This window comes from Nothobranchius furzeri, chromosome 2 (genome assembly GCF_043380555.1).
Source record: "Nothobranchius furzeri strain GRZ-AD chromosome 2, NfurGRZ-RIMD1, whole genome shotgun sequence".
Lineage (NCBI taxonomy): Eukaryota > Metazoa > Chordata > Actinopteri > Cyprinodontiformes > Nothobranchiidae > Nothobranchius > Nothobranchius furzeri.
The window spans coordinates 77,337,082-77,362,567 of record NC_091742.1 but is presented as its reverse complement, the minus strand read 5'-3'; the positions used below and the strand labels follow the sequence as shown (position 1 = coordinate 77,362,567).

The 25,486-nt window shown below is 45.1% G+C and overlaps 2 protein-coding genes across 4 annotated transcripts in view; both read right to left on the bottom strand.

Annotated features, from left to right (window-relative positions):
* The window catches only part of clcn5b (chloride channel, voltage-sensitive 5b), a 40,128-nt gene extending 38,235 nt beyond the window's left edge, over positions 1-1,893 (bottom strand). Inside the window, exons 1-2 of one of the 2 annotated variants that reach the window (XM_015946363.3) lie at positions 1,663-1,893; positions 1,002-1,148 (exon numbers count right to left, since the gene is read on the bottom strand). In XM_015946363.3, coding sequence (XP_015801849.3) covers positions 1,002-1,146 — 145 coding nt within the window. In that variant the 5' untranslated portion in view covers positions 1,147-1,148; positions 1,663-1,893. Of the gene's footprint in view, positions 1-1,001; positions 1,149-1,221; positions 1,376-1,662 lie in introns of those variants that run through there. The other variant, XM_015946362.3, reaches the window with a different exon arrangement.
* An 8,902-nt stretch (positions 1,894-10,795) lies between these two features.
* The window catches only part of shroom4 (shroom family member 4), a 101,214-nt gene continuing 86,523 nt past the window's right edge, over positions 10,796-25,486 (bottom strand). The window contains exons 4-12 of one of the 2 annotated variants that reach the window (XM_015946365.3): positions 20,693-23,477; positions 17,441-17,502; positions 14,344-15,096; positions 12,231-12,815; positions 12,030-12,159; positions 11,858-11,959; positions 11,611-11,781; positions 11,237-11,379; positions 10,796-11,159 (exon numbers count right to left, since the gene is read on the bottom strand). In XM_015946365.3, the coding sequence (XP_015801851.3) occupies positions 11,003-11,159; positions 11,237-11,379; positions 11,611-11,781; positions 11,858-11,959; positions 12,030-12,159; positions 12,231-12,815; positions 14,344-15,096; positions 17,441-17,502; positions 20,693-23,477 (4,888 nt within the window). In that variant the 3' untranslated portion in view covers positions 10,796-11,002. The remainder of the gene's footprint in view (positions 11,160-11,236; positions 11,380-11,610; positions 11,782-11,857; positions 11,960-12,029; positions 12,160-12,230; positions 12,816-14,343; positions 15,097-17,440; positions 17,503-20,692; positions 23,478-25,486) is intronic. The other variant, XM_015946366.3, reaches the window with a different exon arrangement.

Sequence of the window (25,486 nt, the reverse complement as noted above, 5' to 3'; positions counted from 1 at the left end):
GCTGTCCAAATTCAAAGGATATTCAAAATACGTCCTACTTTTCCATGAATTTCGAGGACAGGTCTGGTGTATCCTCACTGGCAAAAGCTTTCCCAGTATTCATTGTGGACCAAACGGGAGAGTGTTGTTCTTGTAATAAAGGCGAACAAATGGGGAGTGGATTACAGCTTTAAATGTAGGTACACTAAAATCTGGTGGTTGTGTTGTTTAGGCTTTATTAGTTGGTACATTTGTCCTTTAAATATGTTTTTGTGCCAAAAAGAAGAAAATTCCTCGTAAACGACAGCTAAGCTTGTTTTTAACTTCTGTTTTGCGCTGTCACAGTTACTAGGCAACAATACCTGTGCTGAGGTAAGGGCAGGTAAAAACATTAAAGCTAGACTGTCCAAATTCACAGCTCAGTACTCACCGCAACTCAAATTGACTCAGTTTAGTTCGGCTGGGCGGCATTTCCATGATTACCAGGTTGTCGCCCCTATTTCAGTACCGGCTTTAATATTTTGGGGCAGAAATGCAAATCACAAAGAATGTCGGTCACTGATCGGCTTGGGGGCGGAGCCTGCCACCTCCCTGTCCCACATGCTTGTTTAGATTATGACAAAAAGCCTGTGACTGACACTCCCATGTCCTCCATGCGAGACCTTGTAATTCTTTGATAAAGTTGTGATTTTGCAGGAGAAATGCTCCTGGTAGGTCACGCTGCAGAGATCATGGTGAAAACACATTGAATACATAACGCATACGGCAGACAGCTCGGGTGAGGATTATAGGAAGTGTAGCTAGTTTAAGTTGTTGAGGAAGTCTGAAATTTCTTTAGTTGGTCAATAGACACCAGCTCCCCGTGACCCCAGTGAATTAGTGAGTGAGTTATCCTGCTGTGACAGAATGAATCTGAAACTGTGCGTCCTGTGGATCTCACAAATTCATCACAAAACGTGATTTGAAACATTTTCAGCACAAAGATCACGAGTCTGGAGATCAATCCGACCAGGATGTCTCACCTGAGCTCAGAGGAGGGACGTCATCTGTCGTGGAAAAGTCCAGAGTGGCTCCTGCTATGTCCACCATCTCATCATCATCGTCGTCGTCGTCGCTGGGGTGATGAAGGCCGTCGAAGCTGCCGCTGCAGTATCCGGGGTTCTCCATGACTGTTGGCGACAGCAAGAAGAGGTTTTCAACTTCATCCGGCTCCTGGCTGAATCTGTGCTTCTCATCGTTTACCTGCGTCGACGCCACACGATAATTTCCGATCTGAGCTCGCCCAGAACTGAAACATTGTCCCTTTAAAAAAGTCTCTTTTCTACCTAAAGCAGTTCCCACCATAGAAGGAACCCTGCAGGAGGGCTGGGAGACCACCAAAGAACATATGACCCAGTTGGATGTGGGCAGGCTTCTTCAAATCTTTTAGTTAAAGGGAAGTTTTTGTGTTCACTTCCGCTCTTTTTTTCTCCCACTTTAATTCTTTGCAAGTTTCTGTGGTTTACTTGTGAAACTGACACCTCATAAGGTACAAAGCGACCAGAGAAAATCGGATTATGAGTGGAAGGCTAGCTATCAAGCACACAGAAATAAACTATTTAAATCTACGCGAAAGCCTAACTTGGTTATATTATTTCCTACGATTAATGAAATGAAACTTAGGACAGCTAAACCTTACTTTACCTCCAAGGAAGCGGCCGTTGAGCTGAGTGAAGAAAAAAAAAGTCTTGTGACTCGGATTTGCCCCGCCGTCGAGGTCTTTTTCTGGAGCTGCCTGTGTCAACAGCACCCTGTGTAAACTTAAAACGTACCGAGAAAATCCTGCGTCATTCTCCACTTTTCAAATAAGCAACATTATTATATTGAATCAGCGAATAAACTCCAAACAACACCGTGACATACTATCCACCTCTCTGGACCACACAGTTTTAAAATACGTGGATTTTCTTGACGGTACTTTTCGTTTGGACCACTTAAAAATCGCTAAGCTCGCATCAAGTTAAGTGTATTTAGTTATAACTTCCGGTTTGGCCTTTGTAAAGAAAATATTCTAAAACAAAATTTCTTTAAAACATGGCTCACGTTTTTAAAAGTTAAATAGAAAGTATAAACATGTTTTGTTAAATAAGTATATTCAAATAAGTTCTTTCTTTGAACATTTGTAGCTTTCCCTGTCATCAATATGCCTCAATGTAGACTTTTATTTTGTAGCCCGGAAATACTTTGCTCCTAGATGAATGACAACTGCCCACCAGGATGATTAATTGAGTGAAGAAATGTTGCCTTTTCGATTGGGTCAGTGGAGCAGTTCGAGAAATCGATTATCCTTGCTTTTAATCTGCTTCCATGTGTTCTTTAGAACTTTGCTGTGATTAGAATATATATTTTGTGTTTTCTATGTGATTTAGAAATATTTAATAATATGTATTTGCCTTTTTGAAATTGTTGTAAATTTACATCACACACACACACACACACACACACACACACACACACACACACACACACATTTTACATTTTCACAGCAACCATTCTTTACAAAAGGGACCTATATATATATATATATATATATATATATATATATATATATATATATATATATATATATATATATATATATTATTCCTTGAGATGAAACATCTCGTTTTCAAGGGGGTCGTCCATTATTTCAGATCAAAAATGAACAAAAAAGCAGATCGGAGATCACAGACACAAGCAGCATTACAACCTCAATATATATATATAGACAATGATTACAACATGATAGCTAAACATTCACTTTTTTTTTTTTTAGCTTCAAGCTACTGCTTAAATAAGCTTATTAGCATCTGCTACTGCAGTTGTTTTTCATTATTGTCTTTGCATTCATGGTGGCTTCATTCACAGCTGGTAGCACAGAAGGTTGTAGGTTCAAAACCTGGCTGTTGCCTTTCTGTCCATGGTGTTCCCCATACATGTTTTCTCTGGGTGCTCTGTTTTAATGTCAAAGTCCCAAGCAATAGAAACACTTGCCAGAAAACTTCTAGACCCATATCGGAACATGCCGGTCCATAATACCCAGACCCGACCGTTCCAGACCAGGCGATGGAAAACACTGGTGAACTTACATTTCTGCATGTGACCCATCCCTGTGGGAAGTGGTGAGTTGCAGCAGGCTGTGCTCGGGAAAAAAATTGAGTGGTTTCCGCCCACAAACCAAAAACATGCATGTTAGGTCAATTCACCACATTGCTTTATTTGTAATTTTAGGTTGATTTGAATAAAATTATCTGCTATTTAGGTAAAAATATGAAAAATTCAAAGACATCTAAAAGCTGTATAATCTCTCCACATTTAACCATATTTGGCAGGACAAATTTGCAAACCTGAGAAAAGAATCAATTTCAGTCTATGTTAAACAGCCATGTTGTCAAGTTTGCTTAATTTATGGAATTACACAAAAATAATGTTACACATGGATCAAAGTATGTGACTAGAAATAATTTCTTCCAACAAGTTTAAATTTCCACCCACACGAGAAAACTGGGAACCACAAACATTTTGTCGTCTTTTCGAAATCCTCTCATATTTTTGTGTTTTTGTGTTTCCGCCCTACGTGAATCAAACCACTCGTGTTGTTTTAACCAGGAGAGTTCATGTCACAGGGTGACACCTGGTGGTCAACCGTAGAACTGATTAGACATATTTTTGAGCAGTTGATGAAAAGGGCAAACCGCAGAAAACATCGCGGTCTCCTTGGCAACCTCTGGGAACCGTGCCTCCGTGATTTTTCAATTAAGCAACATTTAACTTCACTTCCTATCTCTTTTCTAGACTGACTCACTCAAAATAAAAAGCAACCTTGCTCCATCAGTTGAAACTGCTCTTGTTGAAAATCTCCTCTCTTCTCCTTTTTTCTCCCGCTGAAGGAATGCCCCCCCCCCCCTTTCTGGAAAAAAAACGCTGATTCCTTGCCTATTCCGCAGTTTGATGCTGTTAATCTTCCCCAGAGGGAATCATTCCTTTTCCACCGCTTCCCCTGCAACAGACGGCAATATCACCTGAAAGGAAATGTGAGCCAAGTCAAGACAGTAAAAAGATCATTGTGGTGATCCTTTCATTTTTTTTCAGTGATAGGAACTAAAACTAAAACATTGAGCTCCATTGGCTACTGCTAGCAGCACGCATCAAATTCAAATAGCTAACCCTAGCATACATAGTCCAAGATGGTACGGCTCCCACCTGAATCCTCTTGCAAAGACTTGCGCCTCGGCCCGGCTGCTCCGGTCATCTCAGGATCGTCGGCTAGCAGTGCCTACAGGACAATCCAGACTCTTCTCATGCATTGTTCCACAAATGTGGAATGACCTACCAAGCACTACCAGAACAGGGGCTTCCTTTTCAATTTTCAAGAAACTCCTGAAGACCCTGCTCTTAGCACCTTGCCTGCACCCGTCCCCCCTCTCTACTGTCCACTGTTCCCTACTCTCCATGATTGATGTCAAGTTGTTGTTGTTATTGTTGTTGTTAGCCTCAAAGGCAACATGCCGATTATCACTTGTAAGTTGCTTTGGACAAAAGCTTCTGCTAAATACATAAACATAAACATAAACAAATAAAGTGAATTCATGTTTACATCCAGACATGGGCAGATAGAACAAAAATGGGAGCCAGGGCACCTCAAGTGCCCCTGGATCCTCAAACCCTACCCCTTCCACACAGGAGAAACATAAACAGCTGTTAAAAGTCTTCTGTGACTTTTAAACAACGATTGTTTTTCTCTTTATTTTGCATTTGCTTTGGTTTGATTCCTTTAGAGGAAAGTTGGCATATTTTATGCTGTTTTGTCCGCGTTAGTGTCACACCCGGTCATGTCTCCCCGTTTAGTTCAGCCTTGTGTCTCGTTAATTATTCCCACCTGCCTCTCGTTTCTCAATCACCTTAGCTCCCAACCCTCCTGTATTTAAACCCTGTCTGTTCTTTGTACTGTGTCGGATCATTGTTTCATTGTCCAGCGTGCTTCCGTATTAAAACCCTTTGAATGTTCTCACCTGTCTGCCTGTTTTCCTGCTCCGCGTTGGATCCTCATCTCATCTCAGCTCCGCTCCTCTCAGCAGCGCGCTGACAGAATGATCCGACCCAAACCCGTTGTGAGATCCAGCAAGGAGATTCTCCCGTGGGAGCACCTGCTTCAGTGGCTCACCCCGAGCCACCACCCAGCTTCTCCATCGCCTTCCCCTGCTCCAGTTTTGCCTCGCCGAAAACGCCGTCCTCGGTCGTCAGCCGCAGCAATCCTCGCTGCTCTCCCGGAACCGGACGAGGGGTCGGACCGGGAGCCGCTTCCGGATCGCTCCAGCTTCGTGGGCACCCGCCTGGCTGTGTGCTCCCCGGGAGTTGGCCCACGGCGTGGGGAGGCATGCCGGGCCGCTGCTCTCCCGGAACCGGACGAGGGGTCGGACCGGGAGCCGCTTCCGGATCGCTCCAGCTTCGTGGGCACCCGCCTGGCTGTGTGCTCCCCGGGAGTTGGCCCACGGCGTGGGGAGGCATGCCGGGCCCCACCGCAGCGGCTGGTCCCTGGACGGAGCCGCGAGCTCGCTGCAGTTCGGGCTCAGTGCGCCAACTTGGACACGCCCCCAGTCAGACCAGCAGTCCCGTCTCCGGTCCAACCAGCACCTTCGTCATCTGCAGGCGGAGGAACCACGCCCACAGCCCAGCTGATGGAGCTCCAGGCGGAACTTGACCGGATCCGCCAGCTCGTCAGCCACCAGGAGAGTCACCTGGACACTCTATCCTCCCCGAACCGCCAGGAGAGGAGCGAGCCCGTCCACCCAGCGGAGCTCGCTGGTCTCCGGGCTGAACTGGCCCAGCTCCATCGAACCCTCAACCTCCAGAAGCTTCAGCTGGACGGGCTGTCCCCCCTGCTCTCACGGCTTCCAGCCCTACCAGTTCCACCACTTCCAGTCCAGCCTGTCCAGGCAGCCCCTCCTGCAGCTGCCTCGCCTCCACTCCAGAGGGCCCAGAAGCAGAAGGGACGGGCTCAGAAGCAGAAGGGATGGGCCCAGAAGCAGACGGTTCCGGTTCTGGCCCCGAAGCGGACGGGTCGGTCCCAGCAGTCGGCGGTCCAGCAGTCCCCGGACCAGAAGTCGACGCCCCCGGACCAGAAGTCGACGCCCCCGGACCAGAAGTCGACACCCCCGGACCAGAAGTCGACGCCCCCGGACCAGAAGTCGACGGTCCAGAAGTCGACGGTCCAGAAGTCGACGGTCCAGAAGTCGACGGTCCAGGGTCCTGTGGCCGACGCCCCTGCCCGTCCTGTGGCCGACGCCCCTTCCTCGTGTCCAGAAGTCGACGTCCCTGATGACGTCGCCTGTCCAGAAGTCGACGCCCCTGATGACGTCGCCTGTCCGGAAGTCGACGCCCCTGATGACGTCGCCTGTCCGGAAGTCGACGCCCCTGATGACGTCGCCTGTCCGGAAGTCGACGCCCCTGATGACGTCGCCTGTCCGGAATTCGACGCCCCTGATGACGTCGCCTGTCCGGAATTCGACGCCCCTGATGACGTCGCCTGTCCGGAAGTCGACGCCCCTGATGACGTCGCCTGTCCGGAAGTCGACGCCCCTGATGACGTCGCCTGTCCAGAAGTCGTCGCCTCCTCCTCTGATGACGACGTGTCCGAAGTCGTCGCCTCCTCCTCTGATGACGACGTGTCCGAAGTCGTCGCCTCCTCCTCTGATGACGACGTGTCCGATGTCGTCGCCTCCTCTTCTGATGACGTCCCGTCCGATGACGTCGCCTCCTCTTCTGATGACGTCCCGTCCGATGACGTCGCCGCCTCTTCTGATGACGTCCCGTCCGATGACGTCGCCGCCTCTTCTGATGACGTCCCGTCCGATGACGTCGCCGCCTCTTCTGATGACGTCCCGTCCGATGACGTCGCCGCCTCTTCTGATGACGTCCCGTCCGATGACGTCGCCGCCTCTTCTGATGACGTCCCGTCCGATGACGTCGCCGCCTCTTCTGATGACGTCCCGTCCGATGACGTCGCCGCCTCTTCTGATGACGTCCCGTCCGATGACGTCGCCGCCTCCCCTGATGACGTCCCCGAAGTCGGCTCGTCCGACATCGCCGCTGCCTCGTCCTCTGAAGTCGGCTCGTCCGATGACATCGCCGCTGCCTCGTCTGGGGATGCTCTTTGCACTCAAGAGGCCGACGCTCCATCCAGCCCGGCGTCTCCACGGTCTCCGGTTCCGATGGTGGTTTTGAGGGCAACGCCGGCCCAGCCTGCAGTGACTTTGTCGCCGGCCCAGCCTGCAGTGACTTTGTCGCCGGTCCAGCCTGCAGTGACTTTGTCGCCGGCCCAGCCTGCAGTGACTTTGTTGCCGGCCCAGCCTGCAGAGCTCCTCCTCTGCCGCAGGCGCCGGCCTCCAGAGGCCCGTCGCCTCCTCTTCTGCCGCAGGCGCCGGCCTCCAAGGGCCCGTCGCCTCCTCTTCTGCCGCAGGCGCCGGCCTCCAAGGGCCCGTCGCCTCCTCTTCTGCCGCAGGCGCCGGCCTCCAAGGGCCCGTCGCCTCCTCTGCCGCAGGCGCCGGCCTCCAAGAGCCTGTCGTCGCCTCCTCCTCCCACCCTGCTCCTCGTTCCTGTGGGCGTCTGGGATCCGCCCCTTGAGGGGGGGGTACTGTCACACCCGGTCATGTCTCCCCGTTTAGTTCAGCCTTGTGTCTCGTTAATTATTCCCACCTGCCTCTCGTTTCCCAATCACCTTAGCTCCCAACCCTCCTGTATTTAAACCCTGTCTGTTCTTTGTACTGTGTCGGATCATTGTTTCATTGTCCAGCGTGCTTCCGTATTAAAACCCTTTGAATGTTCTCACCTGTCTGCCTGTTTTCCTGCTCCGCGTTGGATCCTCATCTCATCTCAGCTCCGCTCCTCTCAGCAGCGCGCTGACAGTTAGCTTTTAAATCTTCTATTTCATCATATAGTTCTTTGCAGATACTTGTTGTTCTACATCTATTTGACTTTGGTTCTTTCAGTTTTTTACTCAACAATTAATTTAGCCACTTTTACATCTGGGTCGGGTCGATCTGGTTTTGGTTGGGTCAGCTCGTCCCCGTGCGGCCAGGTTTTATTTACGCAGTATTCTCAGAAAGGTGGATGTCTCTGAGCACATGGGCGGGGCAGAAAAGTTTGTGTTCTTTTCGGACTCTAACATGAAGCACGCAGCTTCCTGCTCTCTAACTGAGCCGTGGGCTCCTCTTCTATCCAAGAGCACTCACAGCACACGGTCTGTCCTCATTCTCCTGCAGCTGGAGCAGCCGGTCTGAGCTGCATATAGAGAAGATGTTTACCCCTCTGCATCTAGTTTGATAATGAATCGCATGAGGGGGACCCTGCTGCCGCTGGCTGACTCTATCCACCAATCAAAGGCTCCCACTAGGTAGGGGTGAACTTCAGCTGACCAGTCTGTAGCAGGTGTGTTGGGTGGGCTCAGCACTGAGCAGACTGCCGGGGAGCAGGTTTGAAAAAAATGGTCAGCTCAGCGCGAACAGCTAATAAGATTTATTGCGGGAGCGTTGAGTGTAACAGTTTTAAATGTGGGTATAGTCCTTTGAAGGATGCAGCCCCTGAATTTGGACACAGCCCTAGTGTAATATTTTATTTAATAAAGACACTCCAAACACAGTTCAGTGTAATTTTACATGAAAAAAGCCACATGAGGTCATGTTTTCACCATTTTTGATTGGTTGCTTTAACTTCCTGTTAGAGATGGAGGCAATGAACAACTCAAAGTTGTGAGAAACGATTAGTCTTCACTTTCACAATAAAAGACTTGAGATTGCTCTCTAGTGCTGCTCGGCCTCCAACATCATGTTTCTAAGTCCCCAGGCTTCAGGAAGCCCAGAACCTGACAGAACCATTTATAATACAGACTGAGCCATAACGCTCTCTTAAGCGTTTCTCTTGAGGAAAGCTCTACAGCTCCCACAGAGCTGCTGATTGACTCCCTGCACTCCACTTGTCTTCTGTCAACCTCCATTTACCCGTCGGCCATGTTTACCCAACCATCCCACCACATTCAAACAGCAGTTTCCCCCTCCCCCGAAGGAGGGCCCACATGTCGGCGACAGAAACTAAAGAGGCCCATGAGAGCATAAATCATCACAGGAGACATGATGCTTGTTTAAAATACTATTATTATTACTTATGGTACTTCTTTCTCACACGGTAACAAAAAATGTTTACGTAATAAATCAAAATTACACATGAACGGAACAATATACTCTCTCTTACAGGTCCAACAGGCAACCAACCTCTGTCCTTTTCATTTTTATTTCCAACCGGTTTGGAAAAGGGCTGTTTTGGCACAAATGTACATTCAGTATATACACAGTAAAAACAAGTGGAACTTCCTGTGTTAAGAGTCGCTCAGAAGAAAAATCAGCAGGAATCGTCTGCATAGAAGTGAATAAAAAAACATGTCGGGGATTTAATTTATGTCAGACAGATATGAAATGATTTAAGACTGTCTAGTAAACTTTGGAAAAAGTAGAGATGCAGTAAAAGCTATTTAGAATGTACGAGGGGGATTTTGGCGGGAAGTAACTAAAATTTGGGCTGTAGACTTTTATTTTGTTACACAGTGAGTCAAAAGCAAAAACTAGGGATGCACCATGATGTAAAATTAGGCCAATATAGATATCCAATTTATCATTTGTATTTATATGTGCATACACTCATACATTCATTTGAAAAATATATATATATGTGTGTGTGTGTGTATATATATATATATATATATGTACATATATACACACATGCACACACATGCCCTGTTTTACTTATCAAACCTATTTTGACACATAAAAAAAAACTAACATGTCCGATGTCACTGTTATGGCCAATATACTGTGCATCCCTAGCATAAACAGTCACATTTTCACTTACATTTAAAACAAAAATTAGCATGCTAGCATCCTTTGTAGCTCAACCGAATTCCATCTAGAAGTCTAAAATTTGAAGTTATTTTAGTATGCTAGCATGTGCACAGACTGGAAATGGGTGGCAACCTGCTAGCTTGTCTGCAAAGCTTAAGTAAAAATCCACCAACCTGCAGCTTTAAAGACCGGAAATGCTATGTAGCTTTTTGTTATGCTAAAACTGACTTCCTAAAAAATAAAACAGCTATGTAGCATAAAAATTTCAGCTAACAACACAAGCTAGCTGGGAGTTTTTAAAAACAGATATTTCTAAATTTAAGCAAAGTTTTAGAGCATTTATGTTTGTTTTGTATGTTCCCCACTCCAGAATTACCATCATTTACTGATTTTTCTGACCAAGACTCATTACCTGAAGATATATTTAGGGATGACAAAAAAATAATAATTTGAACAAACCAAACTTTTCTGGACTCATTTACCTTCAACATATACAGTAACACCCACCTGTTCCAGGTCTTCTCTTTTCAATCTTTAATTCCAGTCTTTATAAAGGATAACAACACTATATACAAACCATTTACACAATAAACACTAGAGTCTTCTGTACATAATGATCATTATGTGACAGTTAACCAACGGAGTGTCAAACTCCACACAAATATGGTCCTGAACAGGACAGACATACAACACAACGTGATACAACAGGATATAACGGTTAACGTGCAGCAGGATGCAGGTTTAGCAGTTACCGAAGCTGCAAACATCAGCTTTAGCGTGGTTAACGGAAGCACCAAAACACTCCTACAGTTCTCTGAACTGGGAGGTTTAAACATGGAGAACAGAATCTTTGGCTTTTGCGTTTACAGGTGTGCAGTGGCGGTGTGGTTATACAGTACAGGCAACATCACCCTTAATCTGCTTTGATGGGGATAATTACAGGTAATCCCACTCCTCTGTGGGACTCACCTCTACTTCTGTCTCTGAGTGTTTTCCCATACATCTCTAAACCTGTCAGTTTTCTTAAAATGATGTGCAAATGTTTTATCTGCCTGTTTGCTTTCCAACTTCTATACCAGGTTACTCCGACCGAACGTGACAACGTGCTTTTGATGTTAATAATGTCCGTATCCCATGGACATTCCCATGCCGATTCCCAGCCCCAGCCCCAGGCTCTCCCTCAGCCCCCTCAGCTGCTCCTCGCCAAGACGAATCTTGTCCTCCAGCTGCTTCTGCTCCACAAGCAGGGCCGCCTTCATCTTCACATAGTGGCTGCAGAGGAAAGAGGAAAAAGTGTTTTTTAAGTGCGATTGGTAATAAAACACATAATCCCTGCTGAGATGAGGTACCAGTAATCTCTGTGCTGCTCTGGAGTGAAGCAGCGGGCCAGAACCCGGCTGACGACCTGCTCTCTGCGGTCCACATGGTCCTTCAGGTCCTGAGCCTCGGACAGCTGCCTCAAGAGCTGGCGCTTCTTCTCCAACAGGGGGAGCTGCAGGGAAGCAAAACACGAATTTTTATTCCTCCTTTTATGACCCGCTCTGACCAGTACCTGCACTGACTAGTATATAGTAGCGACATCTTTAGTTATTGTCTCCCTATGTTATTATCACTTCCTTTTGTTTATTTATTTAGTATAATGTTTGCACATCATTTATTTTTTTCCTGCACCAAGTACCGCAGCAATGTGGCAGTAAACCCCTTCTGACTCCGACCGTCTCACCCTCTCATGGTGATCTGCCTCTGGGTCCAGTGTGTCCAGTGTGGTCTCCACCCTCAGCAGCCTCCCAGACAGAGACAGCATCAGGCTGACCACCTTGTCCAGGTCACCGATGAACATGCGGTACTTGTCCACCTCGTTGGGCTTACACACCGACACCACCATGCTCTCCACCTGAGGAGTTTCACCAACAGAGTCAAGAGCTCTGATCCCTACACCACAAAGAAAACCACATGGAGAGCATGTCCACCTCGTCTCCCAGCTGTGAGTTGGCTCTGGTGTCCTCCTGCAGGCCCCTCTGAGCTTCTCTCAGCACTCCCAGCTTCTTCCTGAGGCTCTCCATCAGCTGTTTCTGTGCAGCCACAGTTTTTAAACACAGCAAAAACACGAAGCAGCATTATGAACATCTGGATGTTTCTAACCTTGTATGTCAGCTCGTCGTCCTCGTCCCGCTCCCGGCTCTCTGTGAAGTCCTTCATCTGAGACAAGAGCTGGGCCTTGGCTGCAGATGTCTGGTAATAGGAGGAGCAGCTGGAGCTCGCACCAGAACATCTGAGGAGAAAAATCAGCTCGGAGGTCAGTTTAGGATAGAAAAGTGTAAATAACCACACTTTAACTCTGACCTGTCCAGGCTGTCTGTGTTCTGCTCCACAGGTAGGAAGGATCCTCTCCAGCTCTCCGTGCCCGACTCCCTCTCACCACACTGGGGGAAAAGCTCCTCCAGGCTCAGCCTCTCTCTACTCCCTAGCTCCTCCTCCAGTTCACTGCTCTCCATCCCCAACGGCGCCACCTCAGCGTCCGGCACTGTGTCGATGTCCGTCTCCAGGATGGTGACGGGTTGAGCGAAGCACGGGAGCTCACTGGTGATGGGGACGTCCCGCGTCGGGAGCTCCTCTTCCTGGAAGTCATCGATGTCTGTTTCCAGGGGGAGGTTCAGGTCCAGGCTGTGGGCGGGGCTTGGGCTCAGGGTGGCCTCAGATTCCGTTCCGGGCTCGGAGACTTTCTTCTGCTGCTCCAACATCGCTGGACTGACGCACGTCTCAGCAGGACGACTACCGTTTTCTAAGATGCTGGACGGTGAAGCGTTGCTATGAACTCTGGGAGATGAAGTTCTCTCCCACTGGGCTCCAGGCCTCACGGTGGGCTGTGGTTTGTGTGGTTTCACTGGTACTCTGTCCTGATTGTGGACCACCTCTGTCACATGTGAACTGCAGAGACAGCAAATTATTAATATTAAGGGTGTGCAATGGCAAGAACCTGGCGATAGGATATTTACCACAACACAGCAGAGGCGATGTATTACTACTAAAAGCCAGACGCTATTTAAATTTTCCAGGACAGATTTTAATAGGAAATTTCAGGCCAGACGCCTCCACCACACACCCAGGGTTATAGCGAGAACGGCTGCCACCTAGCAGCTGGAGCTTGAATGGCACCACACAAAAGGAACACCGTAAATTCTCTATAAAAAATCGATACACTGCTTTTAAATATCAATTCTGTAGCTGCTGTCATCGTGTTTCCTCCAGGGGACACGCTAGACTCTTATACTCCTGTCACCTAATTTTAATGAAAAATAGTCAGTTTAGAAGACTTATGAACTGCTATCAATTTGGCACGTTTCACATCACCATTATTGGATTAAATAGTGAACTGGCACAATGCTAATGAGCAGATGTCACTCATTTTTATTTTGTTTATCAAAGGAGAAGTTTAGCCTACGAAACACAGCACTCTACCGACCCACAGGATGCAACAGTACAGTAACAACGTACTAACAAAATTCCTTTTTGTAGAATAAAGTTTTGGTTTTGTCCAATCAATCGCACACTTACGCTGTACCAATTAGTCAAAGGTCACATGGTTGTATACAGCTTTTATCATTGTTCATAAATTACATTTTAGATAAGTTGTGTTTTTTTGTAGTTGTTATTTAAATAATTTTAAAAGTAATTTTATAGTCTCTCTTAAATAAAACAGTGATAAAAATTACTTTGCATCTGATTTTATTTTAAAATTTGTACAATGAAATTAGGTTATAATGACATTTTTAGTGACAGTGTGTATGTTCTCTGGCGATAGGGGGCAGGAGATACCTAAACTGTTGCAAGCAAGCTGTATTTTTGTGTTGGAGTAAGACCTTACCAACGGGTCCCTATTAGGGTCAAAAAGCCCTGGGGAGTGCAAACTTCAGCAAAATGATGAGCACATTAGACTACCTTTCATCACTGGCAAAGAGTAAAGAGGTAAATGTGCAAAAAATCAACAATGTGTATGAATGGTGAAAGTTTTGTAATCATTTGTTACAAATAAGTAAATGCATTTTGTCCTCACAGGCTCCCATAGCAGGAAACATGGCATCTAATATGGCGTCACCATATTACTTAGACCCGCTCCCACGTATTTTAGACCTTATACGTTAAGAAGCCGCCAATATTTTTTAACAACTGGGCATCATTTCATTCATTTTCAACAACATTTTGATGGATATTTCCAGAGATTAATGATAAAAACTACACATTGTCCCTTTAAGAAGGTTTTTCTAAACAAGTAACTAGTCATTTAAACAGTAATCCATTACTTTTTTGTGTAAGTAATCAACAACGTCACTGAGTTACTTTTGGACAAGGTAACAAGTAACTGTAACTTGTTACTTTTTTCTAGTAACTAGCACAACACTGTTGCTAACACATGCTGGCTTTTAGTTTTCTGTAACTGAGCTAAAAGCTAGCTCACCTGCTCACAGAACTTTCCACCAGTGGAGCCTCCAATCTCACTTCTTCCTCCCTCTCCATATAGGGCGGCGCCACCGGTCTAAAAGCCTTCCTGAAGAACATCGGACTGGGCGGAGCCACAGATAAAGGGTGTTCCTGGAACTGAGCTAGATTCTGACTGGACAAACCATGAGAGTACGCAAGCTCTTGGGTTTGAGTCTGCTTGCAGCTGCATCGAGGGCAGACCTCCACCACTTCCTGCCTCTCTGGAGGAAGACTGTAGGACCTCTGGCGGGATGTTTCAGGTGGAGGGACATAGGAGGAGGAATGCGTCTCAGGGGTGTTAAAGGAAGCCGGAATGGAGTGAGGAGCAGCAGCAGAAGAAGAGGAAAAGAGGGTGTGGTGAGATGCCCGGCGGCGGTGGAACTGCTCCCACTTGGGAGGCGGTGGTCTCGGTGGAGGAGGTGTTTTCTTCTTGCCCTGACGGGTGATGCTTGGCACTCGTACTCCCTCCTCCACCTCGCTAAGGGTCTGACTGGCGGCGGAGGAAAGGGACGGTGACCAGCGGAGGCTGCTTTCGAAGCGGATGTCATTTTCAGACATGGCTCGTCCTCGAAGGAAAAGAGGAGCCGGCGGTGGAGTGGAGGAGTAAGCGTTTAGGTCATCGTTACTGTTGTCGCTCCGCCTGCAGTCCCACTGAGCCTGATGGAGGTGATGCTGCTGCTGACGGATGTTTTGAGGCGCCCTGGACTCCCGCCTCCAACTTGGGTAGTCTCTGGTTGAAGGAAACACAAAAACAGTCCTTAAACATGCTAGTTTACAGACAACTAACTAGGGCTGAACAGGGTATTGAACAGTTAACGATATTTTCACTGTAGTTAAAAAAAATGTGTAGAATAAACTCTTAAAGACCGAGATGATTGCGCAAAGAGAGCCAGCAGCTTTACTGAAGACCTACTCTCAGAAACAAACACATCACAAACTGGTTATAGTCAGCAGGATGAAAACACGACGCCACCAACATTAGGTCCGTTGCATGTTTACGAGACAGCGTGTTGTTTTAATGACTTTTAAATGTTATGAAAATGTATAAAATGATCAATTTTAGTTAAGCATGTGAATTTTGTATCTTATTTTCAATACAATTTAAAAGAAAACATGTCTCAGTTTGGAGATAGCTGACCCTGTGGGGATAATAATGATGGTGGTCTCACATTTAAGACGTTTTATCAAACATATGTGCGCACTCATAACCACCTGTTACAACAGCAAGGATAATGGAGAACAGGAAAGGCTCACGAACACACCTTCATGGACCACAACAGGCTACATAGCTGTTAGCCTCTAACGGAACTCACTGGTACACAATTCCCTTAGAACGGTGTACAATTGATATTATATCATAAATTCCGTAATATATTACAGATCCCTTGAAGGTAACCATTTACATCTGGGTAATAACGCACATCCACGTAACGGAGGGCAAAAAGCCATCCCTAAACTTAGGAGTCATCCCTAAAATAAGGACTGGAGTCCCAAGAGGATCCAGACTGATTAAATTTGGGAGGAAAAACAAAAAAGTTTTAAAAAGTTCAAATAATCAATCTGAGTAAAATCAGAGGGACTGTGAGGGAATATCCTCGCCTTGCTTTTCTGTTGTTCGAATTTCGTGGAAAAATATCAAGAGATATTTTATTTAAAGTAGTCACGGACATTTGGAAATCTCAGTTGAATTTTTGTGAATTTAAAAATACAAGAAATGTGAGAAGTTTGAAACAAGTTGTCAATCAAACCGAAGCTTTAATCACTGACTTTAATCCCTGCACTGTCCAGAGCTGTATCTGCGATTTAAGCTAACAAAATAAAATCTAGGGATTTAGATATTACTACTTTAGATCATCTAACACATCTTTGTGCAAATGAACCATGCTGTAGATTTAGTTTTGAGCAAAATAGCTAAATTTATCAGCAACTGACAGATTATGGGGATGCGCCGTCTTCTTGCCACCTAGCCAAAAACTGAGGGCGGGATCTTGAGCGTGTGACGTCATGCGTCAAGGGGTCTATAGGGATGTAGGAAAAAAATTTGATACACTGAAATATCACAATATTTCATGTAATGATATTGAACTGATATTTAAAAGAAATGTATCAATTTTTATTGTAAATTCACATACAAACATTTGGTGTAATTCAAACTCTGACAGCTAGGTGGCAGCAGTTTTTACCACCTTCATTGAGATGGAACAGCGAGATTTTGTGAAAACACTGAAAGTGTCTTGGAAGTGTCTGGCCTGAGTTTTCCTATGAACTCATATTTCAAAAATTCAGTTTATTATCCGACTTTCAGTATCACAATATGTGGTAGAGTCTCCCTGTGTTGTATTTATCGCATCGCCAGATTCGTGCCATCACACACCCCTAATATAACACTAATGATATTTAGAAATCAGAGTCTAAATTAAACAACAATAGATTTCGTCTCTATGGTGTAAAAATCTCCAGTCCCCCCCCGCTGCTGTATCCGTTGGACTTGTAGCTTTTAAACAGCGCGGTCACCAGATACAGGTGGAACTGCTGAAGTTCTCACTTACTCAAGCGCATCAGGCAGTTTTGTTGAGTTTTTGTGTCCACACGATTGCTACTTTGTTTTCCCTTTAAAATATTATAAGAACAAAGCAAAAATAAGTGAAATGGGTCATTTGGATGTAGATTTTCTGGTGAAACCTGTCAGATTAAAGGCAAGCCCCAAACACTAACTACAGCACAAGTGGTTAAATGTTTCCCTTTTGCCTTCCACGCTCACTGACCTGTTTCATCCCAAGTCAGATATGAGAAAAGAACCCTTTTATAAGCCATGCGTGTCCTAAACACCCCCTCAACACACACACACACACACTTGCACCCATCCATTATGGTCTGATACTGAGCATGGATGATTGTTCCAGACACTTACAGCTCATTACGCTCTAATCCCAGCCAGGCATGACTGAGCGGGGTTTCCTCCGACGCACAATGAGCCGATCCGCCTCACGACTCCGGAAACACTCTCAAACATGCATCAGATCCATTCCTCACATAAATATGTTAAATGAAGATACCAAAGGAGGGAGTCTCACCTCTCAGTCAGGCTGTACTTCCTGTTGAGCTTGGTGGTTTCCTGTTGCCGGGCGTGATACGCCTGTGGAGAGATTTAATGCCGGTTAATAACTCCAAAGGAATGAAGAAACGCTTCAATCTGCTCTGAAGTGATGCTCCGCACACTGAAGGGGAAATGGGTGTTCCTCCACTCTAGTGCCAACACACTTAATTAGACAGGAAGTCGTTTCTGAAAAAGCATGAATTTTTTTAAGTTAAAAGAAAATGCAAGGAGCTTGGTGATCCAAACGTCTGCACACAGAAACAAATATTTGTTTGTGTTATATTTAAAACTGTATTCAAATTTACATATAGTGACATTTTTATTATTTTACTTCGCATGGGTCAATTTAAAGTCTTCTCTTCAAAACGTTACCTTTACAGTATTTAGCAACTAAATGAATAGTTTTGCTAAATAAAATTTGAAAAGAACCATTTAGACACCAAAGCTTGCATCTTGTTTTATTACACTAAATTCCACACGATTATGTTATATTTGACTTTTAACACCAGAACATGCAGATGATAGTTATTCTGGCGTGATTGGATGAAAACTACATATTGAACCATCATTCTGTCCCTCTTCAGCTAAACATGACACCAATGAACTGGTTACAATGGTGACAGTTTAGCAGTTTTACTCTACCAATGACCGGACGTATCCTATATTTATTTTACAGCGAGGATTTAAACGGACGTAGAACCTACAACCTCCACTTCAATATTATGAGCTAGAAGTACTAGATGTGTTTTATTTTATCCTAATCCTATCCTATATCCTACATATAATGTTGTTGAAAGATTAAAGGAAAAGTTCATATATTTTAAAGTGGGTTTATATATTATTAGTACCTCACTGGTTTTAGAAGGTTCTTAGAATAACCTTAGTTTGGAGAAACTGAGATGAGTTCTGACCAGATTGACATGCTAACGACTAGTCTGATGAGAGTGAATTTCCAGTCTTCATATCTGCAAACTTGGAGGGTGTGAAAATGGTGACAACTACAATCACACACAAACACACCCTCATCTTTATGAAGCCGTACATTTCTCATTCTGTTCTTATTCCAACGTGTAACAGCTAGCTAGATTTTGTGCTAATTAGCAGTGAAAATTGTCATGGAGTTTAATGTACATAACGGCCTGACTAGGCATTAGTTTTTTTAAAAACTTATCTGTACGCAAAAGTAAATTCTTCACAATCAGAGCAAAACGCAGTGATGAAACCCACCCATCCAACTCAGGTACGGCTCACCCTCTTTCATCTAAGAAAGGAACTCATGTTCACATGAAGGCAATTGGACTTCGTGGGTTTCTTGAAGTCGTTTCGCTTCTCATCCGAGGAGCTTTGTCAGTTCGGATTTGAATTGACAAAGCATGGACTCCCGGTTTCATTGAAAGCAGCATTGTGTTAAGATGTGTTAAAAATTCCTGGAAGAGGTGTGTTCACATGTAGAAACACACTATCAGCACATCTGTTCCTGTTAAAAAATACCCAACGTTGTCAGGGAGCAGATTTCAACACGAGGTTATCACTGTGGCATCAGAGCAGACAGGTGTGATTTAAATGAAAAAAGAAGAAAGAACACCAACATGTTGGTCTGCGGGGCCTGAGACTAACCCCAAAGGCGTTGGTACGACAAAGTTACAAAGGAAAACACCCAGCCGGGGCCAACAGGGACCAAATATTTGCTGACCTTAAGGTGCATTTAGTCCAAGAACTATTGTCAGTTTGGATTACGCCACGTCAAACGATAAGGACACCTAAAATACTGCAGTTCACAGAAGTTGTAAAAAGTTCAAACAAGGGGCTGCACCGCCTCTCCAGAGCCCAGAACCAATTTGCGGTGAAGCCGTAACCCCAAGCTGCCATTAGCGCTAACATGAGTGAGCATCACTGTTACCCAATCCACCTCCATCCCAGGAACTATTTAAATGATCCGCCAAATTTTCTATGAGAATTTCAGATTTTGACCACATGCAGGATGCGGGGTTGGACGGTACACCAACCCTTCAACCACGGGGTACTTGGACAGAGCAGTGAGGCAGCTCCGACATCCAAGTGTGGCCACTCTCTTCTCTCCAGTCCTGGTTGACAAGACACATTTAGTTTTTTGGGTTTTTAGTGGTCATTTCAGTTCTTTTCAAAGGCACAGAGATAGACAATGTGCCTTTTAAAGGTGTTACATGGATTTAGTGTTGTTGGGACTCTTAGGGCCGAACTATTTAAGGAACATATTAAATATAATTTTTCTGGCGATTACAATTAGAATGATAGTTTTCATCTAATCAAAGTTTAGAACAAATATCCCAAAGTACAGTAACATTTACAAACCTGCCAGGAAATGACAAGACACAATAAAACCATTAAAAGCTTTTACTCCATTGCAGTGGTTCCCAACCTTTTTTCACAAGGACCCTCTTTCCTGTATCCAAGACAAGCCAGGGCCCCCCAACCCCAACACACACGCACACAAATAAAAGTGAATAATTACAACCTTTATATAGTCAGACTGAAATATGCCTCTTACAGGGTTTTGATTGTACTATGGGGTGTTTTATTTGGATTTTATAAATGTATCTTCTACAAAAATAATCTTGGTAACCTCACAACTCAGCGTACACAAAACTGTGGGGAACCCCCTGGGGGGTCACAGACCCTAGGTTGGGAACCACTGCTCTAACGCAAGAATCTAAACTAAAGGTAAGAGATGGACATTTTCTCCCTAAAACACTGCTATAACACTGAACACAATCATATGGTCATATCACCTGAAATTGCAATTTCAATTAGAAAGTGAGGAACCTTAGAGGACACATATTACCTCCTCATAAACAAGTATAATAGTTCAGTGGTTTATATAAATATGTTTGAGGGCCAAAAGGCTGACGTGTAAATATATTTATGAAAACAAGAAATAAAGTGCATGTGTGTTCCTCTGACCAATGGTCTAGCCATGGCACTGAGATGCAATCCCTACAAACCAATGACCCACCTCGTTGAAATAATTCTGAATGACCAGTTATTTCCACATCAGCTCATTAAATGTATGTTTTTAGAAAACAGACATAATAGGCTTCGTTGAATCAAATATATATACTGTAAAGGACACTTAGACCAGGAAAATGTCAAAGCAATCTCTGTCAAAATCGTAATTTGGATAAAGGTTATGAAACAGCAGTTCATCATCTCATACCGTATTATTTCTCATCCAATCAAAATAGGGCCTTACCTCTGTGGGTGTGTAGCTCCTTGCTGTGTATTCCTGAGACTGCTGGATCTCCAGGGGCTGTTTATGATGGCTTACTGGATAAAACGCAGATCGAGGGATTTGATTCGGAGATTGGCCAAGAGGGAACGTCGGCGGCTTGGGATGGCAAAAGTTGTGGACATGATCTTGATGTTGGAAGTCTTCGCCTTGTTCTCTGATGCCAAGGTTATTGTAACATTGGGGTAAATGTGTGGTAACCTGAACATTTTCCTCCCTTTTCCTCTCTCTTTCAAGCTCCCTCTCTCTTTCCCTCTCCCCTCGCTCCATCTCCCTTTGAATCTCCCTCTGTCGTGCATGCTCCATTTCTAACTTCTGCTCTTGCCTCTCTGTCTCCTGCTTTCGTTCCATCTCTCTCATCCTCTCTTCTCTCTCATCCCTTTCTCTAAATTGTTCTCGCTCCATCTCTTTCTCCGTCTCTTTGGTGGTACTCACTGACTGCCTCTGGGCCTCCAAAGTGTGTGGAAGCTGAACACTATCTTGTTGCAGTCCACCCTTGTAGGAGTATCTCCTCTGAGTGGAAACTTGACCAAGCTCACTCGTCTGGTGCTCTGGATAATGATCAGGAGTTTTATGTCTGTGATGAGATAATGTCGAGGCATCTGAAACAGATATGCCTTTGGAAGTCGCCTCGAAAAACTTCATTCGATCTGCAAATGGAAGGATGTCTGACTCCTCCTTTCGGGAACTAGAAGATGAACGACTGTAGGGGGAGTTGGACGAAGATGTGAAGGCACAAACTCCATGACGTGATTCCATGACCCCTAACATCTTTTCACCTGAGACGCCAAACCGTTGGTCTACGTCTGGTTCTGGCTGGAGTTTGTGCTCTGGGGTCCATCGCCAGCGGCGGGCCTTGCCAGCAGGAGCCGGTTCCTCTACAACTCTGATTCCAACACCAAAACTGGGAATGCCTGGGTCCAGAATCTGAACAGATCTGGATCGGTCGCTGTTCTGAGTGTAGGCTGTGGACCGAGTCTGCAGGACATCCATGTTTGACTCACTGGAGTTTGATGTTCTGACTTGTGGTACGGTCTGGGAATCTTCAGAGCCTGCTGGTGAGGCAAAGGCAACTTTGGCACATTTTTTATGGACAGGGAGGATAGAGTCCCCTTCTTCACAGTGGTCTGAACCCTCCTCTTCTTGGACGGTTTCTCTACTGCAAAGCAACCCTCCTGGGCCATGACTGCGCTGAAGCTGGGCTTTTTTCCTTTGAATCTCATTCCTAAGGTTGGTGGCAAAACGCTCACTGCGCCGGCGGTTCCGCCTGAAGGTTTTAGAAGGGTTTGATTTCCTGTTTTCCTCTCTTTCTACAACTTCCTCTTTATTTTCTCTGTTTCTTCCCTTTTCCACAACTAGTTGCTCCCCAAGTAAGGTATCAACACTGACAGCAGCACTAAGAGGTTGGAAATCATTCTCCACAATCTGATCAGAGCCTAGTCTTTCCTGGGGTGACGATTCTGTGTGTACTGCTGGTACGCTAACAGAGCGACGCCAAGGTGTGTGATGGTGAACTGGTGAAAGGGACTTCCCATTAACATTTCTCTCAAACTTCTCACTTAAAGCACCACCTTCCACCTCTCCTTCCAAAAACACAGACCCCGGGGTTGAGCATCGACTACCTTCCCATTTATTTGATAGAGGCTGATGGTTATGAAAAGCTTCCGTGGAAGGGTGGAGGGATGAAGAATGGGACCACTGGTTGCTACAGGAAGACAAGGATGGATCAGAAGGGTCTGATGAGTTGTAAGGCTCTAAAGAAGAGTTGTTATTGTTGAACTGCAGTAACTGAAGTTGCGTAGCGAGAAGCTTCTCTGGGGCACTGTTATGGTGTAGCCCAGCAGAGTAGTGCTTGGACGAAACTTCAAGGATTGATTCAGCTGATGCAGCTGGACCCGGAGAAGTTATCAGGTCTTTAGAGTTTGCTGCTGAGTCAAGGAGGTCTACTGATGTGGTTTCGGAAACGTAGTCTGTTTGATTGCTGCTGTCACATTGAGGTCTAAATTCCCCAGTCTGTATTTGGACAAAGTGTGAGTCTATTGAGTCTATTTTTAAGGCCTCAGATTGGCCATCTTTTCCTGAAGGAAACCCATTTTGTATTAAAGGTTCAGCTTTCAGACTGGAGTTGTTTTCTTTGTAATATGAACTGCTGTCTTCAGCAGGTGCTGAGGTGCAACGTTTGTTGACGGTATCTGGGCGACTTTGGGTTGCCCTAAAACTGTCTTTCCTAGTTGGTGGCTGAGGGGGGCTACTCCTTTCTTTTCGAACGTCTCCATTTCTAACACCCTCAAAGTCTTCTCCCCTGTGATCCTGGTCGTAACAACAAGACAAAGGTCTCTCTTTTACCTCAATGGGCCTTGGTTTAGGCCTGGTCAATGACCTAGACTTATGTGCAAGGAGTTGTGCATCATCTGAGGCTTCATCAGATGATGTCTTCGGGGCTGCGTGGTCACCTGGGTACCCCTGACAAGTTGGTCCAAGGCTTTGGAGGAGATTATCCATGGAGCATGCTTCACCAGGCCTTAGCGGCACAGTGGCATAGTCAGAAGTGTTTGAACTGGCAGAGAAGGAGCTGTAGGCAGAGTCTCGCTTGTTGTTAAAGATGGCGTCCACAGGTGAATTGTGGGAGTCGGAGTATGGCTGTGTAGTTGTGGTTGGTGTGTCCAAGCTCTCCATAGAGCCCAGAGAGCTGCTTCGTTCAGTAGAGGAGTATGGTCTGGGCACCTGGGCCCACTGCATGGACAAGTCACTGTAAAGAAGACAAAGACAATCAACGAGGTCCTTCTATCGATTTAGGACATTCCATTTGATAAAAAAGCAATTTAATTGAACATTTACGAGAATTCTGAGCATTGTTTCTTCAGAAGAGTGGTTTGCAACCATGTTAAATGGGAAAAGGTAACTTAAACGATAAAAGTATTCAGTTTTTAAAACATCTAAGCAGTGCTTGAATTAAATTTGTGGATTAATATGGTGTTAATTCTTGACTGGGAATAAAAAGTTTGATGCTTTCAATAACTACAATAAGAAATCTATCTTTAAATTTAAAACACACATTATGTATATTTCTTGGATTTAACATTTTGCATGCCCAGCTAGGGAATCTGTTTCCTGTTAGCGCTGATCCAAAGCTCTACAGCTGCCCCATGTGTTCCTAAAGCCTCATGGAGGAAACCTCTTTAGGTGGAGAAGGATTTCCTCCTCATCAAGTTCCACTGCCACAAGTCACAATCTTAAAGCAATCCCTTGATTCCTCCCATCCTCCTTCCACCTTTCTCAGCCACCCCTTTCTTCTGCTCTTAGATTCTTCCAGTCTCATTTCCTCTAACATCAAATGTCCATTCATTCCAGAAAGCTGAAGGCTACTAAAACATCTGATGAAGAAGTAGATTTCTTTTTGCTTTATGCAAGTTTGTTAAGTATCATATTGCTTGGGACAAACTGCAAAGGAACCAGGTCGGGTTATACTTTTGATTTGAAATAAAAAAATAACGCAAGGTTTTTTTCAAACGCTCTTAAGTAGTCCCCAGAACGTCCAAAATCCAGATAGTCAGAAGACGCAACACTGGCCAAGAATGATTGATGCTTAATCTGCAAAACAAGCTAGCTTTTAAACACAAACATGGTCACAGATTTCTCACTCCCCCCCAGGAGTAGCTCAGGGGGTAGAAGGTTCGATTCCGGCTGCTCTTGTGTCCTTGGGCAAGACACTTAACCCCCCTTGCCTGCTGGTGATGGTCAGAGGGACCGGTGGCGCCTGTGTTTGGCAGAGTCGCCTCTGTCAGTGCACCACAGGGCAGCTGTGACTACATCGTAGCTCACCACCACCAGCATGTGAATGTGTGTGTGAATGGGTGAATGATTGTGTTGTAAAGCGCCTTGGGGGGTTGTAAAACCCTAAGAAGATGCTATACAAATACAGGCCATTCAGTATTTCCATCTGGTGTCATCCCTGGGCAATGTCTGCCTGATACCAGTATCTGCATTGCCAGAGGAAACGAGATAGCGTTAAACACCAGTCATCACTTTTTAAGTCCAAATGTCCTTTTAGTTGTCCGTGACTTCAAATGGTGTTTTTCTGTTTGGGACTCTGACAGTTTGTCCTAAGGTTGAAGTGGTAGCAGCCAGCTGTTTCTCCTCCTCAGAACCTCTCACACCAGTGGTGTTCTGTTGCTGAATTTGTGAGCGTGTAATGAGTGGAGGACTCAGGGAAGTGCGGTTTGGCGAGACCACCAACCAGATGGTCCAATAGCTGGTTTCAGACCTCATTGTGTAGCTGTTTTAGGTTGTTGAACAAATGAGAGAACCACTTTGTTATTTTATTTATTTTTACCTCCACAATAAATATAAGGCTATACTATGTTAGAATGTTGTTAAGAGGCTTGAAAAACAGTGCAAATCTAGCTTGTTTTATAGATTTGCTTTAACCATCACTTTGTGACCCCAGGGCATGAAATTGGTCTACTATTCCTATTCCCAACCTAAACTGATTAAACATAAAAAAGATTAGAAAAACAGTCAAGTGTGACGGCTACCATTAAAGTTAAAGTAAACTTCATTTAACATAGTTTATGTATTTAGCAGACACTTTTGTCCAAAGCGACTTACAAGTGATAATCGGCATGTTGCCCTTGAGGCTAACAACAACAACAAACAACAAACAGTTTCCAGTCAGTCGTACACCCGAGGACGTAGTACACCTGACCTCCGGGATCATCTTCCAGTGAAATTAAAATAAAAAATAGAAGAGCAATGCAT